This window comes from Eretmochelys imbricata, chromosome 11, assembly GCF_965152235.1.
Source record: "Eretmochelys imbricata isolate rEreImb1 chromosome 11, rEreImb1.hap1, whole genome shotgun sequence".
NCBI lineage: Eukaryota > Metazoa > Chordata > Testudines > Cheloniidae > Eretmochelys > Eretmochelys imbricata.
The window spans coordinates 81,116,118-81,133,089 of NC_135582.1; the positions used below are offsets into that span (position 1 = coordinate 81,116,118).

Below are 16,972 nucleotides of genomic sequence, written 5' to 3' on the forward strand. Positions count from 1 at the left end.
ACACCGTGAGACTGAAAATGTATGAACCAAAATTGGTAAGAACATAGGAGTGGCCACACAGGGTCAGATCAAAGGTCCATCTAGCCCAGCATCCTGTCTTCCGACTGTGATCAATGCCAGGTGCCCCAGAGGGAATGAACAGAACAGGGAATCATCAAGTGATCCATCCTCTGTTGTCCACTCACAGCATTTGGCAAACAGAGGCTAGGGACACCATCCCTGCCCATCTTGTGTTATGAGAAGAAGTAAATAACATTTCTTTTTTTACTTTCTCTGCACCAGTCATGATTTTATAGACTTCTATCATATCCTTTCTTAGTTGGCTCTTTTCCAACATATGGAAGCTGTTGCATACCCCTAATAATTTTTGTTGCCCTTCTCTGTACCTTTTCCAATTTAAATATTTTTTTTTGAGATGGGGCAAGCTGATCTGCATGCAGTATTTAAGGTGTGGGTGTACTGTGGATTTATATAGAGGCAGTATGATATTTTCTATTTTATTATCTATCCCTTTCCTCATGATTCTTAACACTCTGTTCACTTTTTTGACTGCCCACTGCACATTGAGTGGATGTTTTCAGAGAACCATCCACAATGATGCCAAGATCCCTTTCTTGACTGGTAACAGCTAATTTAGACCCCACCATTTTATATGTATAGTTGGGTTTATGCTTTCCAATGTACATTATTTTGCATTTATCAACATTGAATTTCATCTGCCATTTTGTTGCCCAATCACCCATTTTTGTGAGATTCTTTTATAACTCTTCTCAGTCTGCTTTGAGTAGTTTTGTATCATCTGCAGATTTTGCCACCTCACTGTTTACCCCTTTTTCCAGATCATTTATTAACATATTGAACAGCACCGGTCCCAGTACAGGGATAAGAGGGAAGGTCCTCTCATGGATCCCTAACTGGTTAAGAGATTGGAAACAAAGGGTAGGAATACATAGTCAGTTTTCAGAAAGGAGAGAGGTAAATAGTCGTGTCCCCCAGGGGTCTGTACTGGGACCGGTGCTGTTCAACATATTCATAAATGATCTGGGAAAAGGGGTAAACAGTGAGGTGCCAAAGTTTGCAGATGATACAAAACTGCTCAAGATAGTTAAGTCCCAGGCAGACTGCGAAGAGCTACAGAGGGATCTCACTAACCTGGGTGACTGGAAAACAAAATGTATGCAGTGTATTTGTAGCCATGTCGGTCCCAGGATATTAGAGAGACAGGGTAGGTGAGGGAATATCTTTTATTGAACCAACTTCTGTTGGTGAGAGAGACATGCTTTCAAGCTACACAGAGCTCTTCTTCAGGTCTGGGAAAGGTACTCCCAGTGTCACAGCGAAGCACAAGGTTGAACAGATAGTTTAGCATAAGTAGTTAGCACCTATTCTAAAGGACCATTCGAGGTGGAGTAACATGTTAACACCCCGGTAGTCAGAGGACAAAAAGAGGGGGTTAGTGGGTTACAGATTGTTGTAATCAGCCATAAATCCAGGGTCCATAAATCCAGGGTCTTTAGTAAGACCATGGTTTTTTGAGTCTAGCAAATGCTGAATTTAAGTACCAGGCGCGAAAGTGCTGTGCAGGTTTCCTTCGAGGATGAGGACTCAGAGGTTGGAGATAGAGTGATTGCTTTGTGAGAAGTGTTCACCCACAGGTGATGGGAGCGTTCATCCAAGAGTGCAGTGATTGTCTGGTCTCACCCACACCGTTGTTATTTGGGGCAGTTAGGGCACTGGAGGAGGTACATCGTATGTTGTGAGAGGCATGCATCAGACCCAGGGGTCTGGGCAACAAAATGGTAGGGGAAATTCACTCTTGTAATACAAAGTAATGCACATGGGATTATGTTTTCCGAACTATACATATAAAATGATGGGGTCTAAATTAGCTGTTACCACTCAAGAGAGAGATCTTGGAGTCACTGTGAGTAGTTCTCTGAAAACATCCACTCAATGTGCAGCGGCAGACAAAAAAGCGAACAGAATGTTGGGAATCATAAAGACAGCGATAGATAATAAGACAGAAAATATCACATTGCCTCTATATAAATCCACGGTACGCCCACATCTTGAATACTGCATGTAGTTCTGGTCACCCCATCTCAAAAAAAGATATATTGGAATTGGTAAAGCTACAGAGAAGCACAACAAAAATTATTATTAGGGGTATGAAACAACTTCCGTATGAGGAGAGATTAATAAGACCAGGACATTTCAGGTTGAAAAAGATGCGTAAGAGAAAATATGACAGAGGTCTATAAAATTGTGACTAGTGTGGAGAAAGTGAATAAGGAAGTGTTATTTACTCCTTCTCATAACACAAGAACTAGAGGCCATCCAATGAAATTAATAGGCAGGAGATTTAAACAAACATAAGGAAGTATTTCTTCACACAACGCACAGTCAATCTGTGGAACCAGTTGCCAGGGGATGTTGTGAAGGCCAGAACTATAGCAGGGTTCAAAAAAGAATGAAATAAGTTCATAGAGGCTAGGTCCATTGATGGCTATTAGCCAGGCTGGGCAGCAGAGACACAACTCCATGCACTGGGTGTCCCTAAACCTCGGACTGCCAGAAGTGGGGAGTGGATGACGGGGTGGATCACTCGATAAATTGCCCTGATCTATTCATTCCCTCTGGGGCACCTGGCATTGGCCACTGTCAGAAGACCGGATACTGGGCTAGATGGACCACTGGTCTGACCCTGTATGGCCATTCTGAAGTAAGGACCTTACATTATAGCACAATGGTGCACTGGGTCATTCTTTTCAAAGTTATCTGCAAGCATGATGAACTCCATGAAAGCGAGGGGGCTATGGAAAGTAAAGTACCACAGTCACTCTCCCTTTGCTTATAAGACCCATGAAACCAAATAGCTAAGGCGGTGAAAGAGTATCCATTGGATGCGTGGTTATTGTCCCCAGCTCTTCCTTCTTCAAAACACCTCCCCAGACTTTGGGGGAAGTTGGCTGTTGTCAGACAACAGGGCAGCTCTGACTTACGAGAAGCTGAAAAAAGAGAGGAGGCTTTTCATTCTTTGTAAAACTTCCTATCAGTCACTGGACCATGCCCTCTTGGTAAGGGCTGGCTGTGTTATCTTTGTCCTCACTGAGATCTGGTGTCGTGGGCTGCCTGGGACAGGAAGTGCTGAGCCAGATCACTCTCTCCTGTGGAAAGCCTTGCTGGAAGGGGTAGGGGGCAGGGGGGCATGAGGTTTTCCTTCCAAATTGCTCCACCGGTGGGATGGATTTGCCCCACAAAGAGATCACAGGGCCTGTCTGCAAAGCCAGCAGTTCCCCAGGAGTTGCCTCAGCCCCGCTGTGGAGGTTCTGGGTGCTGGTCACCCCTGACTCGCTGGCAGTGTGGCTCTTTGGAGCTGTGCTGCCAGGCCCTTTCCCACCAGCAGAGCACCCAAGGTCGCCCCTCGCAGGAGGATCCCGGCCACACTGGTCGTGGCGCCCCGTGTGTCCGGGAACAGCCACAGATACCACCTGGCCTCTGCCGAGGCTAGAGCCACTGCCCTGGTGCGGCAGAGCCCGTGTGCTGCATGTGAGCCCCCCCCGGAAAAGCCCTAAAATGCAGCCTATGAGGTCACAGGGGGAGAAATGAGCCTATTCCCCCGGAGCCCAGCCTCACTGCTGCAGCCCCACCCCCTCCAGAGGGCAAACCAGGGCCGGCGGGCCCCAGGCAGGGAGGGGGAGAGCTGGGCCACCATTACCCAGTCCCATCTCTCTTTGGCCCTCCAAGGCCTCACCTGTGCAGATGACGGCGACTCTGCAGCTTTGGGGGGGGACGGGGTGGGAAGGGGCAGGGCAGGGGACAGCCACTCTGTGCTGCCTGCACCGCGTGGTAACAGGTGGAAATCCACCCCACAGCTGCAGCAAGGGGAAGGCTGGTGCTGCAGGGAGAACCCAGGGCCAAGCCACTGCATAGGAGCCATGCTGTTGCAGGGATGGGCAGGCCAGGCAGTAGTAGAGGGAAAGGCGTCCCACGGGGAGCTGCAGGGCAGCTTCGAGAGTTCCCCACTGATCAGCTCCCCTCCACGGCTCACGCTGCTTCCCTGGGAGGGTGTGACATCCCTTCGCACCACAAGCCCTGACCCAGAGTACTGGCCACCGGCCACGGGTGAAGTCTGCGCTGGCCGCAGCCGTGGGCCCGTTACAGGACCGGAGAGCATGGTCTGTCTGGGCAAGGACAGCTGCCTCATGACGAGACCACAAGAGGAGCGAGAACATTTCAGGTTTGTATTCTGTGCAGTCGGGCCCAGCCGAGCCTGGCCTCAGCCCTAGCACTGCTGAGGAGCGGCCCCCCTCTCTCACTGCCCCCGGCCCTCCAGCAGCTCCAGGATCAACGCCGCGCTCTGCTGGGCCTCCGCCAAGAAGCTGGAGACTCTGCCGTGCGTCTGTGTGTAAAAAGAAAGTGAATTGTTTCCCACTGAACGGGCAGCGGAACTAGTTCCTCTTCCCCAGCCCCCGTCCCGGGGGTCCCCCCTCTTGCACTGTGTATATACCCCTCATCCCAGGCGGGGTCCCTTGTCAGATGTGGATGCAGCACACGGGGAGCTACGTTTCCAGAGCCTGCCCCGCGCCCCCAGCCTGAGGCACGAGCGCCCACAGGCCAAAGAGGAGCTTCCCGCCCAGTCCATTGTAACAGCTGAACGGGCCAGCACCCTCTCCCAGCAGGCTTCCCTTGCAGTTAACAGTTCGCGCTTCGGGACAAACTCAGCCGTGATGTCAGTTACGTGTAGGGTTGCCCGGTGTCCGGCTTTCGACTGGACCGTCCTGTCGAAAAGGGACCTTGGCGGCTCCAGTCAGCACCACTGATGGGACTGTTAAAAGTCCGGTCGGTGCAGTGGGGCTAAGGCAGGCTCCCTACCCGGCTCTGTGCAACTCCCGGGACGCTGCCGGCGTCTGCCTCTGGCTCCTAGTCAGAGGGACAGCTCTGCGCACTGCCCCCACCCCCACACCCCAACCCCCTGCCCCATCCCAGATCCCCCTCACACACCCTGAACCCCTCATTTCCGACCCCACCCCAGAGCCTGCACCCCAGCCCAGAGCCCGAACCCCCTCCCACACCCAAACCCTCTGCCTCAGACCGGAGCCCCCTCCCACACCCCAAGCTCCTGCCCCAGCCTGGAGCCCTCTCCTGAACCCCAAACCCCTTATCTCCAGCCCCACCCCAGAGCCCATACCCACAGCTGGAGTCCTCACCGCCACTCCCCCCTGCACTCCAACTCTCTGCCCCAGCCCCATGAAAATGAGCGAGTGAGCGAGGGTGGGAGAGAGCGAGTGATGGAGGGAGGGGGATGGAGTGAGCAGGGGCATGGCCTCAGACAAGGGGAAGGGCAGGGCAAGGGTGTTCTGTTTTCTGCAAATAGAAAGTTGGCAACCCTAGTTAAGTGCATGCTGTAAATGGGTTCAAAGTGGGTGTGAGTGCTAATGTGGTTAAGGCAGCTGGCCTGAATTGGGCATTTAGTGGGTGAGCAGCATGAGAAGTCACTATTGGGCGAGGTCAGATAAGCAGCGCCCTCCCCCACCCCCCCCATCTCCTGATTCTTCAACACTTTCTCCCCAAAAGGGGCTCAGAGGCCTGTGGCTTTTGATGGTTCCAGCAGTAGGTAACATTTTCCAAAGCACCTAAGTGACTTAGGAGACTATGGCTCCGGATTTACACTCCTAAGTCACTTGGGAACTTTTGAAACTTGTGCCTAGCGGCTCAACAGCTTGTCACTTTCTGCAGGCCCCGGGCTCGTTTCTCTCCTCCCATCCTGCGGGTCTCAGTTTCCCCGTGCAAGGAGCCCAGCGCACAGTGGACCAGCACCGGAACAAGTGAGATTGGAAAGGAAATGAAAAACAGGTTTCACTCCACAGGGCCACAGAGTATCCTCTGGTCCTTGCAGCAGGGAGTGTCACAGGATGGCAGGCGTACAAGTCGTTTCCCAGGCAGCAGGGCAATGGAGCTGGTGTGTTGGATGGCCCAACGAGCCAGGGCAAGAGATGCAGCATTTGTCTGAGCTCCCCTGATCCGGCTTCGGGAGGCTCCTGATTGCTATGGCGCCCTGAGATGCACCAGATACCACACAAGCGACCCAGCCGGGCCGGGTGGCTCTGAGAAGGGGCCAGTGTTTCACTGGGATGGTGCAAGGTTGGCCGGCTGGAGTGTACTAACTGTGCTTCTCTCATACCCTTGAACTTGCGCATTGTTTTAAATTCCCGAAAGGGCAGGGGAGCAGCAGAAGAGCCCGTGCCCTACAGGGGGCAACGAGGCAGAGGCAGTGACCAGACTGCACTGGGTGGTACTGTGAATTACTCCCTGGGCTCTCTCTGGAAGGCTGAGGGACAGACGCACGCCGTACACGGGGCTAAGCGGGCTGCTTCCCCCTCCGGAGCGAAGAACTACTTCGTGGGGCCTTTACCCCCCAGCAGGAGCTCCTGGGCCAGCCAGGGGGCAGGAGAGAGGGTGCTGGGGACAAGAGACAGCCTGTTCCTACATCCCAGCTATTCCCAGGCTGCCATAAGGACTACAGCCCTGTGGCAGTAGACACAAGGTTAGGCAGCCCTCAGGGTAGGGGGCCCTACACTGGGCTCCCCCCTGGAGCAGGGATGAACTGGGGCACAGAGAGTATCCACAGGAGAGGTGTAATTCTAGCCTGCAGTGCCATCGCCTGACACATCTCTCCCCCACCGGGCAACAGCCCAGGGGCAGGTGAAGGTTCAGACACATTACGCCTCCTCGGGACCCTGTGTCCCCAGCGAGGGCCTGGGGGACAACTGGAGGAGCGACCTACCTCCTTCCTGAAGGCTTCATCCGTTATATCTTTCAGGTTGGTCACCACATTGAAATAGGCACCAAACACTCCCGCTTCCAGTGCTTTAGCCGCCACCTGAATGCAAGCATTAAAGGCGTGTGTGAGGAGCTTACGTATGCCGGGCTGCCCCTTCCTTGCTGTAAATTGGCTCCTCCAACCTCAACAGCCTGAGGCTGATTTACGCCCACAAAGATCTGGCCCAGGAAGTGGGTCGTGTCCAGATACTGATACTCAGACCAACAATCCAAACTTCCCATGAGGTGGCACTTGTCAGCTGTAGATCTCAAAGGAGGAGAGCATTATTGTCCCCTTCCGACGGTCAACATTTTCTAAAGATGCCACTGGTTTTGGCCATCAGAACCTGCCAAAAATTTAGGCAGCTAAAATCAGTGGCTAACTTTGAACCCATTGGCTGAAGTGACTTGCCCAAACTCAGACAATGAGCCGCTGGCAGCTCCTCCACCTCTCATTCTGGCAGCCTGGCCACTGGACCTTGCTGGTACAAGACAGCAGGGGATGTGGGACAGACGCTGGGGCACTGCACTTCCGTGGCAAGTCAGAAAAATTATGGCCACCACCGGGATTTTTCCACTGGTTGGGCAGAGAAGTGGATGGTCTAGTGGTCAGGGCGCTTGCCTGGGACTTGGGAAACGTAGGATCAGTTCCCTGCTCAATCACAAATTTCTTGGGCAGGTCACTTAGTCTCTCTAGACCTGAGTTCCCCACCTGTACCATAGCAGTAATACGCTCCGGGGGGAGGTGAGGATTGCATTACAGATTGCAAGTGCTCAGTCTGGTGAGGGGAGTCATACAAGTACCAGTGATCGACAGACCGTTTGCTTCCTAACAACATAAACGAGAATCTGTACAAGTCCTCCCACTGCTCAAAGGCAGATTTCTTCCATTCTGCACTCGAGCTGGGCCAAACTTCTTAAAGAGCTGCGAAAGACTCGGAGCCCACTGCCAGCTCTCAGGCCAGTACCTGGAGATCTGATTTGCAAGCGAGGTTCCCATACTGAGCCATCTCTTTTAACATGGGCCACAAGGCGTTCACTTTCTCTGCCAGCGAGAAGGGGACACCTACAGCCCTCTTCAGCCCCTGCTGCATAGCAGCTGTGCGCCTGCGAAAGGCAAGACATAAAGTCAATCTGACTGCAAAAGGCAAGCAAGGAAACCATTGTGAGAAGGGGTGATATCGCACCATGGACACTAGTCTGGCCAAACCATTAGGCAAATACGCTAGTTTTAGGTTCTATTTGCTCATCCAAAAATGATCCACCCTGTGATGAGTTAACAATATGCCTTTCCACAGAGCATGGGGCATACACAAAGAATGATTAACAAACATTGAAAGTAGGACAAATGTCCAAAAAAATCCACCCAAACGCCCACCATTCAGGGCAACTCACTGAGTCTGCTGCCCCCATAAGAAGCCTGAGGAAAGCCAAACTTTAGCTTTGCAGTATGGTGTGAGGATTTCCTTCTCTCTCTCACACACACACGCACAAAATGAGGGCCTGAGCCACAGCCCACTGAAGCCAATGAGAGCCCCTCCATTGACTTCAGTAGCTCTGGGTCAGGCCATTGGCCTTCAGCTCATTCCAGCGGCTACCCCAGGGGATCATACGCCAGAGTTTGTGTTTCAGCTCTTCACACAATACAAACTTTTCTCTCTCTTCTGGCGTGTTCTTAGGCAGCTTCATTGCATCCTGTTGAGAAACAAATAAACAAACATGCATCAGACCAAGGATGCTGGAGATGGAAGAACTATCCCAGATAAAGTACAGCTCCTTGAGCCTTCGCCCTTCCCCACTGCCTGACCCCAGCATGGGCCTGTCTGCACAAAGGGGGAATGTTTCCATCCGGGCGGCGTGTTTATATCCCACTGCTGGCTGAAGTGACATGCCAGACACCCTCCACTGAGGACGCTGCCCTGCGGTGCACAATAAAGTTGCCCGGCAGTTGCTTAGTCACATCAAGGCTGGGGCGGACCCTCAGTGTTGGGATGAAGAAGACAGAACTGCCCTCTTCTCTTTTTTCTTCTGCCTAGCCAAGTGCTGGTGCCAGAGGGAATCTGTCCCACTGGGCACGGGAGGACATTCCTTGGTGTGCCACCCTTCCGGTCACTCTTTGCTGCGACTCTCAGCCTGAACACCTGTGGGAACGGATGGCACAGTGTGATGGCTGCAATGCAACCCTGGGGAGCCAGAGTGCAAAACTAGTGGGGCAGGGTCCCAGGAGCAGCTCTGGGCATCCTGGGCACTCAAGCAGGCTGTGGGTCTGTGAGGGGCAGGCTCACAGGCTTTCTCTGCCCCTCGTCCCAGCCCACGTCATCCTCCCATTCAACTGGTTTGGGCTCGTTCTGTCATGGGTCTCTTCTTGTTACGCAGCAGCACCCTGGTGTGCCCTGTACGTATCTCTGTGCAGGAAGAGTCCTTTGCTTGCCTCTCTCCTCGCAGCCTGATCCGTGGAGCCAATCTCTCGGCACAGACAAGACAGCTAAATCGTGAGAGATTTTAGGATCCGCCTTTGATGTATCCTGTAAGGTCACTGGAATGTCATCCGCATGGATTTGGTTTGTTGTATTAATTTGGCTTTGGGGCTGTTCTTAGTTAGATACAATGCACCTTTCCTGAACTCTGGCTTATCGCACTGTTGAATTTCAGAATTCAGGGCCAGGCCCCCAGCTGGTTGAACTCTGCCCAGGCTCCCTGATCTCAATGGAGCTGCAGGGATTCACATTAGTGGAGGATCTGGTCCTCTCTACCTGTCATTATGTCTATGCCCAGGAGACATTGGCAAGCTCAGCCCTCCACCTAAGCAGGGCTAAGTAGGAAATCTACCACAGGCAACTATCAAGTCAGCCAAAATTTTGCAGAGAGTCCTAGCATAGCTCCTTAGCTTTACCCAGAGCATCACGCTATGGGAACGACCAGAGAGAGAGCAGGCTTGCGAGCAGTCCCCAGATATAAAGGGGTGAGAAATGGAGAGACGTGCAGCTTGTGCAGTGCTTAAAAACCTCACTCACCATGTAACTGCTGAAGGCAAGTGAGTCCGTGTCCACCATGACGATCAGCTCATTCATGGCCTGATGGAACGGAGGGATCAGCTTCCTCATGACCAATTCCAGTGCCTCAAACTGACGCTTCCCGTAGGACATCAGCCCCACCATGCAGCCCAGAGCTGCCCCCTGCAAGGAGACATGGTGAAAGCTCCACGCGCATGCTCTCCTCCAGCCACAAGAGACATTAACCTGAGTGGATTGCCATTGCCATTGCCATTCCCCCCACGACACACACACCACCATGCCCGCGACTGGGCAAAGAGCCCCCAACCTGCCCAGGGAGAGTGCAGCGAGACACTCAGATGAAGGACGAGGGATACTTGGGCACTAAAGAACCAGCCAGGAAGCGCTATTTGGAAGAGAGCTGAATGTGAAGCCAGCAGTGAGACCATGCCAGACGCAGGCGAGTGAGTACAACAGTTACCACGTATCACTTTCACTGGGCCACCGAGGAAGCTGATTTGCCACGTGCCATTGCCAAGAGGCCCACCAGCCCAGAGTGCACTGCACTGCCCGACAGCTGCTGGAAGGGGGCGCCTGCTCGTTACATGCACCTGGCTTCTGAGACTTCCTCAGTGACCTCAGCCAGGTGGCTACACTGGCCCAAATGCAAAGGTATTATTTGTCAAAGGCGATGAATGTCAGGGTCTGAATGAGCTCTCCCCTGCCATCTAGTGATCTAGAGGGGAAAAGACCTCACGAGCAGGCCATATTTGCATAGACACGCCTAATCTGCCAAGGTGCTCAGCAGATGGATCTGCTTTGCCAAAGTGATCGATTTGGGCTGTTTTGGATTAAAATTCATTTTAGTGTTGGATACGCAGTAATGAAATGTCATTCTTATTGTACGAGTAAAGGGCAGCAAAACAGCACTTAATATGTTCTACTTGAGGGGGGTCACCCTCACTTGCTAAGCACAGGTAGTGATGCCAAAGCCAAGTTCGGGGGGGGGGGGGGGAATTGGGTGTTCTTGTCTGGAGGTGTAAGCTCTGTTTAAAAAGTCCTAGACACCATTTGATCCTCCCTGTAGTGTTTAAAGATGGAGATGATTGGATTCAACTGGGAGCCTTTGTTTCATCTACAGTAGAACCTCAGAGTTACAAACACCAGAGTTATGAACTGACCAGTCAACTACACACCTAATTTAGAACTGGAAGGGGGGAGTTTTAGCTCAGTGGTTTGAGCATTGGCCTGCTAAACCCAGGGTTGTGAGTTCAATCCTTGAGGGGGCCATTTAGAGATCTGGGCCAAAAATTGGGGATTGGTCCTGCTTTGAGCAGAGGGTTGGACTAGATAACCTCCTGAGGACCCTTCCAACCCTGATATTCTATGATGCGGAATTAGGCAGCCGCAGAGACACACACAAAAAGCCAATACAGTTCAGTGCTGTGTTAAACATAAAGTACTAAAAAAAAATAGAATCATAGAATCATAGAATATCAGGGTTGAAAGAGACCTCAGGAGGTCATCTAGTCCAACCCCCTGCTCGAAGCAGGACCGATCCCCAATTAAATCATCCCAGCCAGGGCTTTGTCAAGCCTGACCTTAAAAACTTCCAAGGAAGGGGATTCCACCACCTCCCTAGGTAACGCATTCCAGTGTTTCACCACCCTCCTAGTGAAAAAGTTTTTCCTAATATCCAACCTAGACCTCCCCCACTGCAACTTGAGACCACTACTCCTTCTCCTGTCATCTGCTATCATAGAATCATAGAATCATAGAATATCAGGGTTGGAAGGGACCCCTGAAGGTCATCTAGTCCAACCCCCTGCTCGAAGCAGGACCAATTCCCAGTTAAATCATCAATCACTGAGAACAGTCAAGATCCATCCTCTTCGGAACCCCCTTTCAGATAGTTAAAAGCAGCTATCAAACCCCCCTTATTCTTCTCTTCCATAGACTAAACAATGCCAGTTCCCTCAGCCTCTCCTCGTAAGTGATGTGTTCCAGACCCCTAATCATTTTTGTTGCCCTTCGCTGGACTCTCTCCAATTTCTCCACATCCTTCTTGTAGCGTGGGGCCCAAAACTGGACACAGTACTCCAGATGAGGCCTCACCAATGTCGAATAGAGGGGAACGATCACATCCCTCGATCTGCTGGCAGATCTGCAGTGTTCTGCAGTTCCATCACTTGGCCTGCTCCTTAGTTTTTAAGGTCAGGCTTGACAAAGCCCTGGCTGGGATGATTTAGTCGGGGATCGGTCCTGCTTGGAGCAGGGGGTGGGACTAGGTGACCTCCTGAGGTCCCTTCCAACCCTGATGTTCTATGATTCTAACACAGCTAGGGGAGCAGCCAGCGGCAAGCAGAAGGGGTGGAGCCAGCAGAGACAGCGGTGAACAGTGGCAAAGGTGGCAGCAAGCAGCGGCGAGAACAATGGCAGCAAGTGAACAGCAGCAGAGGCCTCTTCGAGTCACCCGGGGCAATGTGTAGTTTTCCAGATGGGGGCTCGAGCCAGTTCTGGTGTGCACTGTTAAAGAGATTCCCCTAGATCCCAGAGATTCCCCTAGTGACCCCAGCCCCTGTTGCTGCCAACACCCCCTGGCAGACGAGCTACAGCAGGGGTTCTCAAACTGGGGGTCGGGACTCCTCAGCGGGTTGCAGGGTATTACGTGGGGGGTCATGAGCTGTCAGCCTCCACACCAAACCCTGCTTTGCATCCAGCATTTATAATGGTGTTAAATATATTTAAAAGTGTTTTTAATTTATAACGGGGGGTCGCACTCAGAGGCTTGCTATGGGAAAGGGGTCACCGGTACAAAAGTTTGAGAACTCCTGGGCTACAGTTTCTCCTACTACTCACTTGTGGACAATGTCAGTGTTTGACTTAGAGTGGGCTCCCACCCCACCCAGGGCAGGCTCTCCACCCCGCAGGAAAGCAGTCGCCCTGCTGTAACACAGGAGAGCCAAGCGCGAACCTACCAGAGCAGACATTGCTGCAGACACCGATCCTCCCCCAGGAGCTGCTGACCTCGCACCAACGGCACGCACAAACGCGCGGAGAGACTTGGACGCCAAGCCTCCGTCTGCCTGGCCGCTCTGCACCAGGTACCTGCCAACAGCAAAGCAGGAGGAACTCAGCCCTTCCCTGCTCCAGGCCAGAGTGTCAAGCAACTGCAGGGAAGCCAGGCTCTCTGAGCAGCCCCAACCATGCTCCGACGGCTCTTCCCAGCATGCCCTGACAATTCCTTTACCAGAAACCAGAACCGGGGTCCCATGTGGCACCCTCAGGCCTAGATCATCACAGCCAGGAGCTGCATTGAATTCACTGGGCCTTTCGGGGCTATATCTGTGGAGAGAAACTCCACCCCAGTTTGGGAAATGGAAACCAGCAGCAGCCTGTCCTGAAGGAGAACTGTTTATTCCAGGGCCTGTGTGGGGGAGCCCTTAGTGGAGACACTTCTGGCACGAGGGATCGTTCCTCTCTCCTGCAACGCGTGAACCATCCCCACAAAAATCCAACTCTTCCCCTTTAAAAATCCCCTCCACTGCTCTGAGCAGAGGCATCTCGGCGCTGGCAGCAGTGCCGTGAAATAAGAGGAGCTGCTCTTCGGGGCAGAGAAGGGACTGGGCACTGCCACTTGCCAAGGCATCCTCCCCCAACCCCATGGGGAATGACCATGCTGCTCTTCTCAGGGGACAGCCACCAGCTGGGCTCAGCCTGCAATGGCCAATGATGAGTGAGGGTGGGAGGGAGGCCAGAGGAGGGTATCCAGCTACAGAACAGTCCTCCAGAGTCTGACCAGCTCTAGGAAACATTGCAAACCCTTCCTCTTGGAAACAGCCCTTCCACAATAAACCAGAGACTCCATGAAGTCCTGTAGGAACTTTGCTCTTGCTAATGACTTTACATGCAAGGTGCTAGATACTATGGTGAAGGGAAGCAGCATACAACCCTGCAGGTGTGTCTGCACTGTGATTGGCAGGTGTGAGTGCAGCACGTGTAGACACCCACGCTGGCTAAACTGGATATGCAGTGGCATGTTAAGCCAGGTATGCTGATTGCTAAGCAAACCCTGGATGCTCCTGATGGTGCTGTCTAAACCCAGCACTTCATTGTCCAGTCCTAGAACTGGGCAGACACTGGAATTTCTTGCCTGTGGGAAATTCTGACATTATGAAGAAAAAAAAACGTTCTGAATTAGAACAAAAAGCCAAAATTTTGAAATTTCCTATGAAATCAAAATTCTGAAAAAGTTTTATTTGGGACCACTGAAAAGTTTCATTTCAATAAAGTCAGATTGTTTTGTTTCGATAAGGTAAAAATGTGTCATTTTGACAGTGTTTCATTTTATTTTTAACATATGTTATATATAAATATGTCAACTATTAAACGTAACATACATTTTATTAAAAACTTAAAGTCAAAACAAAATTAAAGTGATAAAGTTGAACCAAAACTTTTTTACCTTATCTAAATGAAACATTTCAGGATTAGTGAAACAAAATGAGAAAATCAAAGCGATTCTTTTTGACTTTTTCCCATCAAAAATGTTGTTGAAATCAACATTTCATTGGGCAGCCAGGAGCATTTTAAACCCTGTAGGAACACAAATGAGTTCCTAATGGCATCCCAGGAAGATTGTGCTACTTTGGGATCTGAGCAACAGTAAATTGAGTCACCAGCTATTCTCCTGGGCTACAAACAAGGAGAGTGACAAAAAAAATGGACAAGGTGTCCATACTCAATAATGCGCTCCTGGGGGTTAAATGGAGACAAGGAATCCAGGCCCAGCCGGCTGACTACCTGAAATGAAGAAAGACACATTCATCAAGGCAAAGTCAACATATTAGCCTTGCTCACTTCTGGGGGAGAATATTCAGTTCCAGGGCTCGTCAGATGGCCAGGAATTCCGAGCGAGTGATTTGATGTAAATATCCAGCCATTAAGGACTGGCCTCACTTGGGACACTTGGGTCATGTACACGTTTCTAAAAATCAATGTTAAGTTTTTACAAGGAACAGTATCAAAGCTAGTAACCTACAATTGGTTCCAGCCATGAGTATGTTCTGATATCCATCCAAGCTGTCCGTCACCATCCCCATCATCATCATCGTAATTAACTAACTCTTATCTAGGGCTTTTCACCCACCCTATTCAAAATGCCTTAGCAAGACATTAACCCGAAGTGTGATATCAGAGCTAAACAAAACTGGTCCTTTTTGGTTCTAACGAAGCGTGACATGGCATTTGAAATACAGCACCATGTCTTTAAAACCCTGAAAGCTGATTCATTTTCCCTTTGTATATTATTTTTAAAGGGCACCATACATCATGATACCTACCACGTGGAAAATGAATTATCCCGTGGGCCAAGGAAACAGTTGCCACTTGGGTAAGGCTCTGGGAAGCTCCTGTAGAGTTTTAATAAACCCAATACACACAGAAATAGATTCCTTAAGGACATTAAGCAGGTTGCTTTCCCACACAGCACTTCTCCAACCTCCCAAGTCACTGAACATCCCTTTGGAACCTAACCCAATGAATGCTGTCTCATTCACAGCAATAAGTCCTTCTTCAGAATGTCACTGGGAGTTTTATCAGCCTCAGGGGCTTGGTTTGGTTTCTGAGCAAGGGAATAAATAGGAACCTCCAAATCTTTCATATTCTCTGGTGGGAAAGGAAAAGACAGATCTGATTTTGCTCCATTGCTTTTTGCCTGACCCTCTGTGACCCTCTGTGCCCCAAAACAACACCCTGGCACCCCCATATTCACCACTGTCATATAATTAGGCTATGTTTTGTACAAAGTATGCGTTGTGAGGTATCATTCTAAAAGTCTAAAAGTCTTGATCTGTTGAACATTAATATCCGGTTGGATTGTACGTGTTGTCATTGTATGGGAAGTTATGAAGTTTTGCTGTGTGTGTGTTATTGAAATATGTTGTGAGGCTGGGAACACCCACAACCAGCCTTTCAGGTACAACAATGAAGAAGCCAGACAGTACTAATGGCCCCAGTAAGGGGAATCCACACACTCAGGGACTATCTCAGGAATTGTTTACGATGGAGGTTTCCCAGAGGGATCACGTGTAGGCAATGGAAGATGCTTGACCAGGGGCCATGGGAGAGTGGAGCGGAACCCCACCTCATGAGCAAAGATCTTTCTAGCAAGGTGGAAGAAGCTATAAAAGAGGGGAAGTGACATCATCACTTGGCCTCACTCCCCTTGCAACTGAATACCTGGAAACACCTTAGAAACAAAGACTGAACTGGGAAAGGATGTCTCACGTGGGACAGAAGAATTCCAGCCTGTGTATGTAAAAGCTGTAACCTGCTTGTACGAGCTAACAGGGTGAGACACCGCTTGATTCAAACCCTACCTAGTTTATAAAGCTTAGATTGCATTTCTGTTTTATTTCTTATGTGACCCGCTTTGATCTGTACGCTCAGTGCTTATAATCACTTAAAATCTATCTTTCTGCAGTTAAGACATTTGTTTTGTATATTTTTCCCTAAAACAGTGTGTTTTGCTAGAAGTGCTTGGGGAATCTGCTCAGGAATAAAAACTGGTGAATGGTCCTCTCCACACTGAGAGAGGGGAGGACTGGGTAATAAACTTATACTGGTCAGGCCTTTGACCAGGGCAAGATGGTACAGCTCTGGGGTCCTAGGCGGTGGAGCTGGGGGGAGCTGTCTGGGGCCTCTCCGTTGTTAATTCATGAATGGCTGAGGAGAAGCATTCATGTCACTGCAGCTGGGTGTGTCCCTGCCTGTGTAGATGTTTGTGTGAGTGTAAGACCGGGAGTAGTCTGCAGCTTGTCACAGCCTCACAGTGTGAGATGGGGCCCAGACTGGTATGTCAGAGGGCTCAGCAGTACCCCAGTTCCAGGTTGCACCCCAGGGAAACCCATCACACCCTTTCACAGGCAAGAAGCTGCCAGCTCAGCTGCTATCATTTGCAGTTCCCTCCAGGGAAAGATTTCTGAGCGGGGATGTCAATGGGCGTTGGCCTTACCAGTCTGATTTTCTGTTCCTCCTCCAGGATGAAGAGGTTTTCTTTCTGAATGTAATACTCTGCTGCATCAAGCATGGCCTTCTTGGGGACAAGCCCCACCAACTGGGAGCCCACCACGGGCAGGCTCAGCTCCTGCAAACAA

The 16,972-nt window shown here is 50.8% G+C and overlaps 1 protein-coding gene across 1 annotated transcript in view; it reads right to left on the reverse strand.

Moving 5' to 3' along the window:
- Positions 1-4,315: 4,315 nt before the first annotated feature.
- Positions 4,316-16,972, reverse strand: part of FTCD (formimidoyltransferase cyclodeaminase) — a 48,688-nt gene continuing 36,031 nt past the window's right edge. The window contains exons 7-14 of the mRNA XM_077830135.1: positions 16,831-16,962; positions 14,557-14,618; positions 12,794-12,923; positions 9,837-9,998; positions 8,474-8,517; positions 7,791-7,929; positions 6,788-6,883; positions 4,316-4,402 (exon numbers count right to left, since the gene is read on the reverse strand). Coding sequence (XP_077686261.1) covers positions 4,316-4,402; positions 6,788-6,883; positions 7,791-7,929; positions 8,474-8,517; positions 9,837-9,998; positions 12,794-12,923; positions 14,557-14,618; positions 16,831-16,962 — 852 coding nt within the window. The remainder of the gene's footprint in view (positions 4,403-6,787; positions 6,884-7,790; positions 7,930-8,473; positions 8,518-9,836; positions 9,999-12,793; positions 12,924-14,556; positions 14,619-16,830; positions 16,963-16,972) is intronic.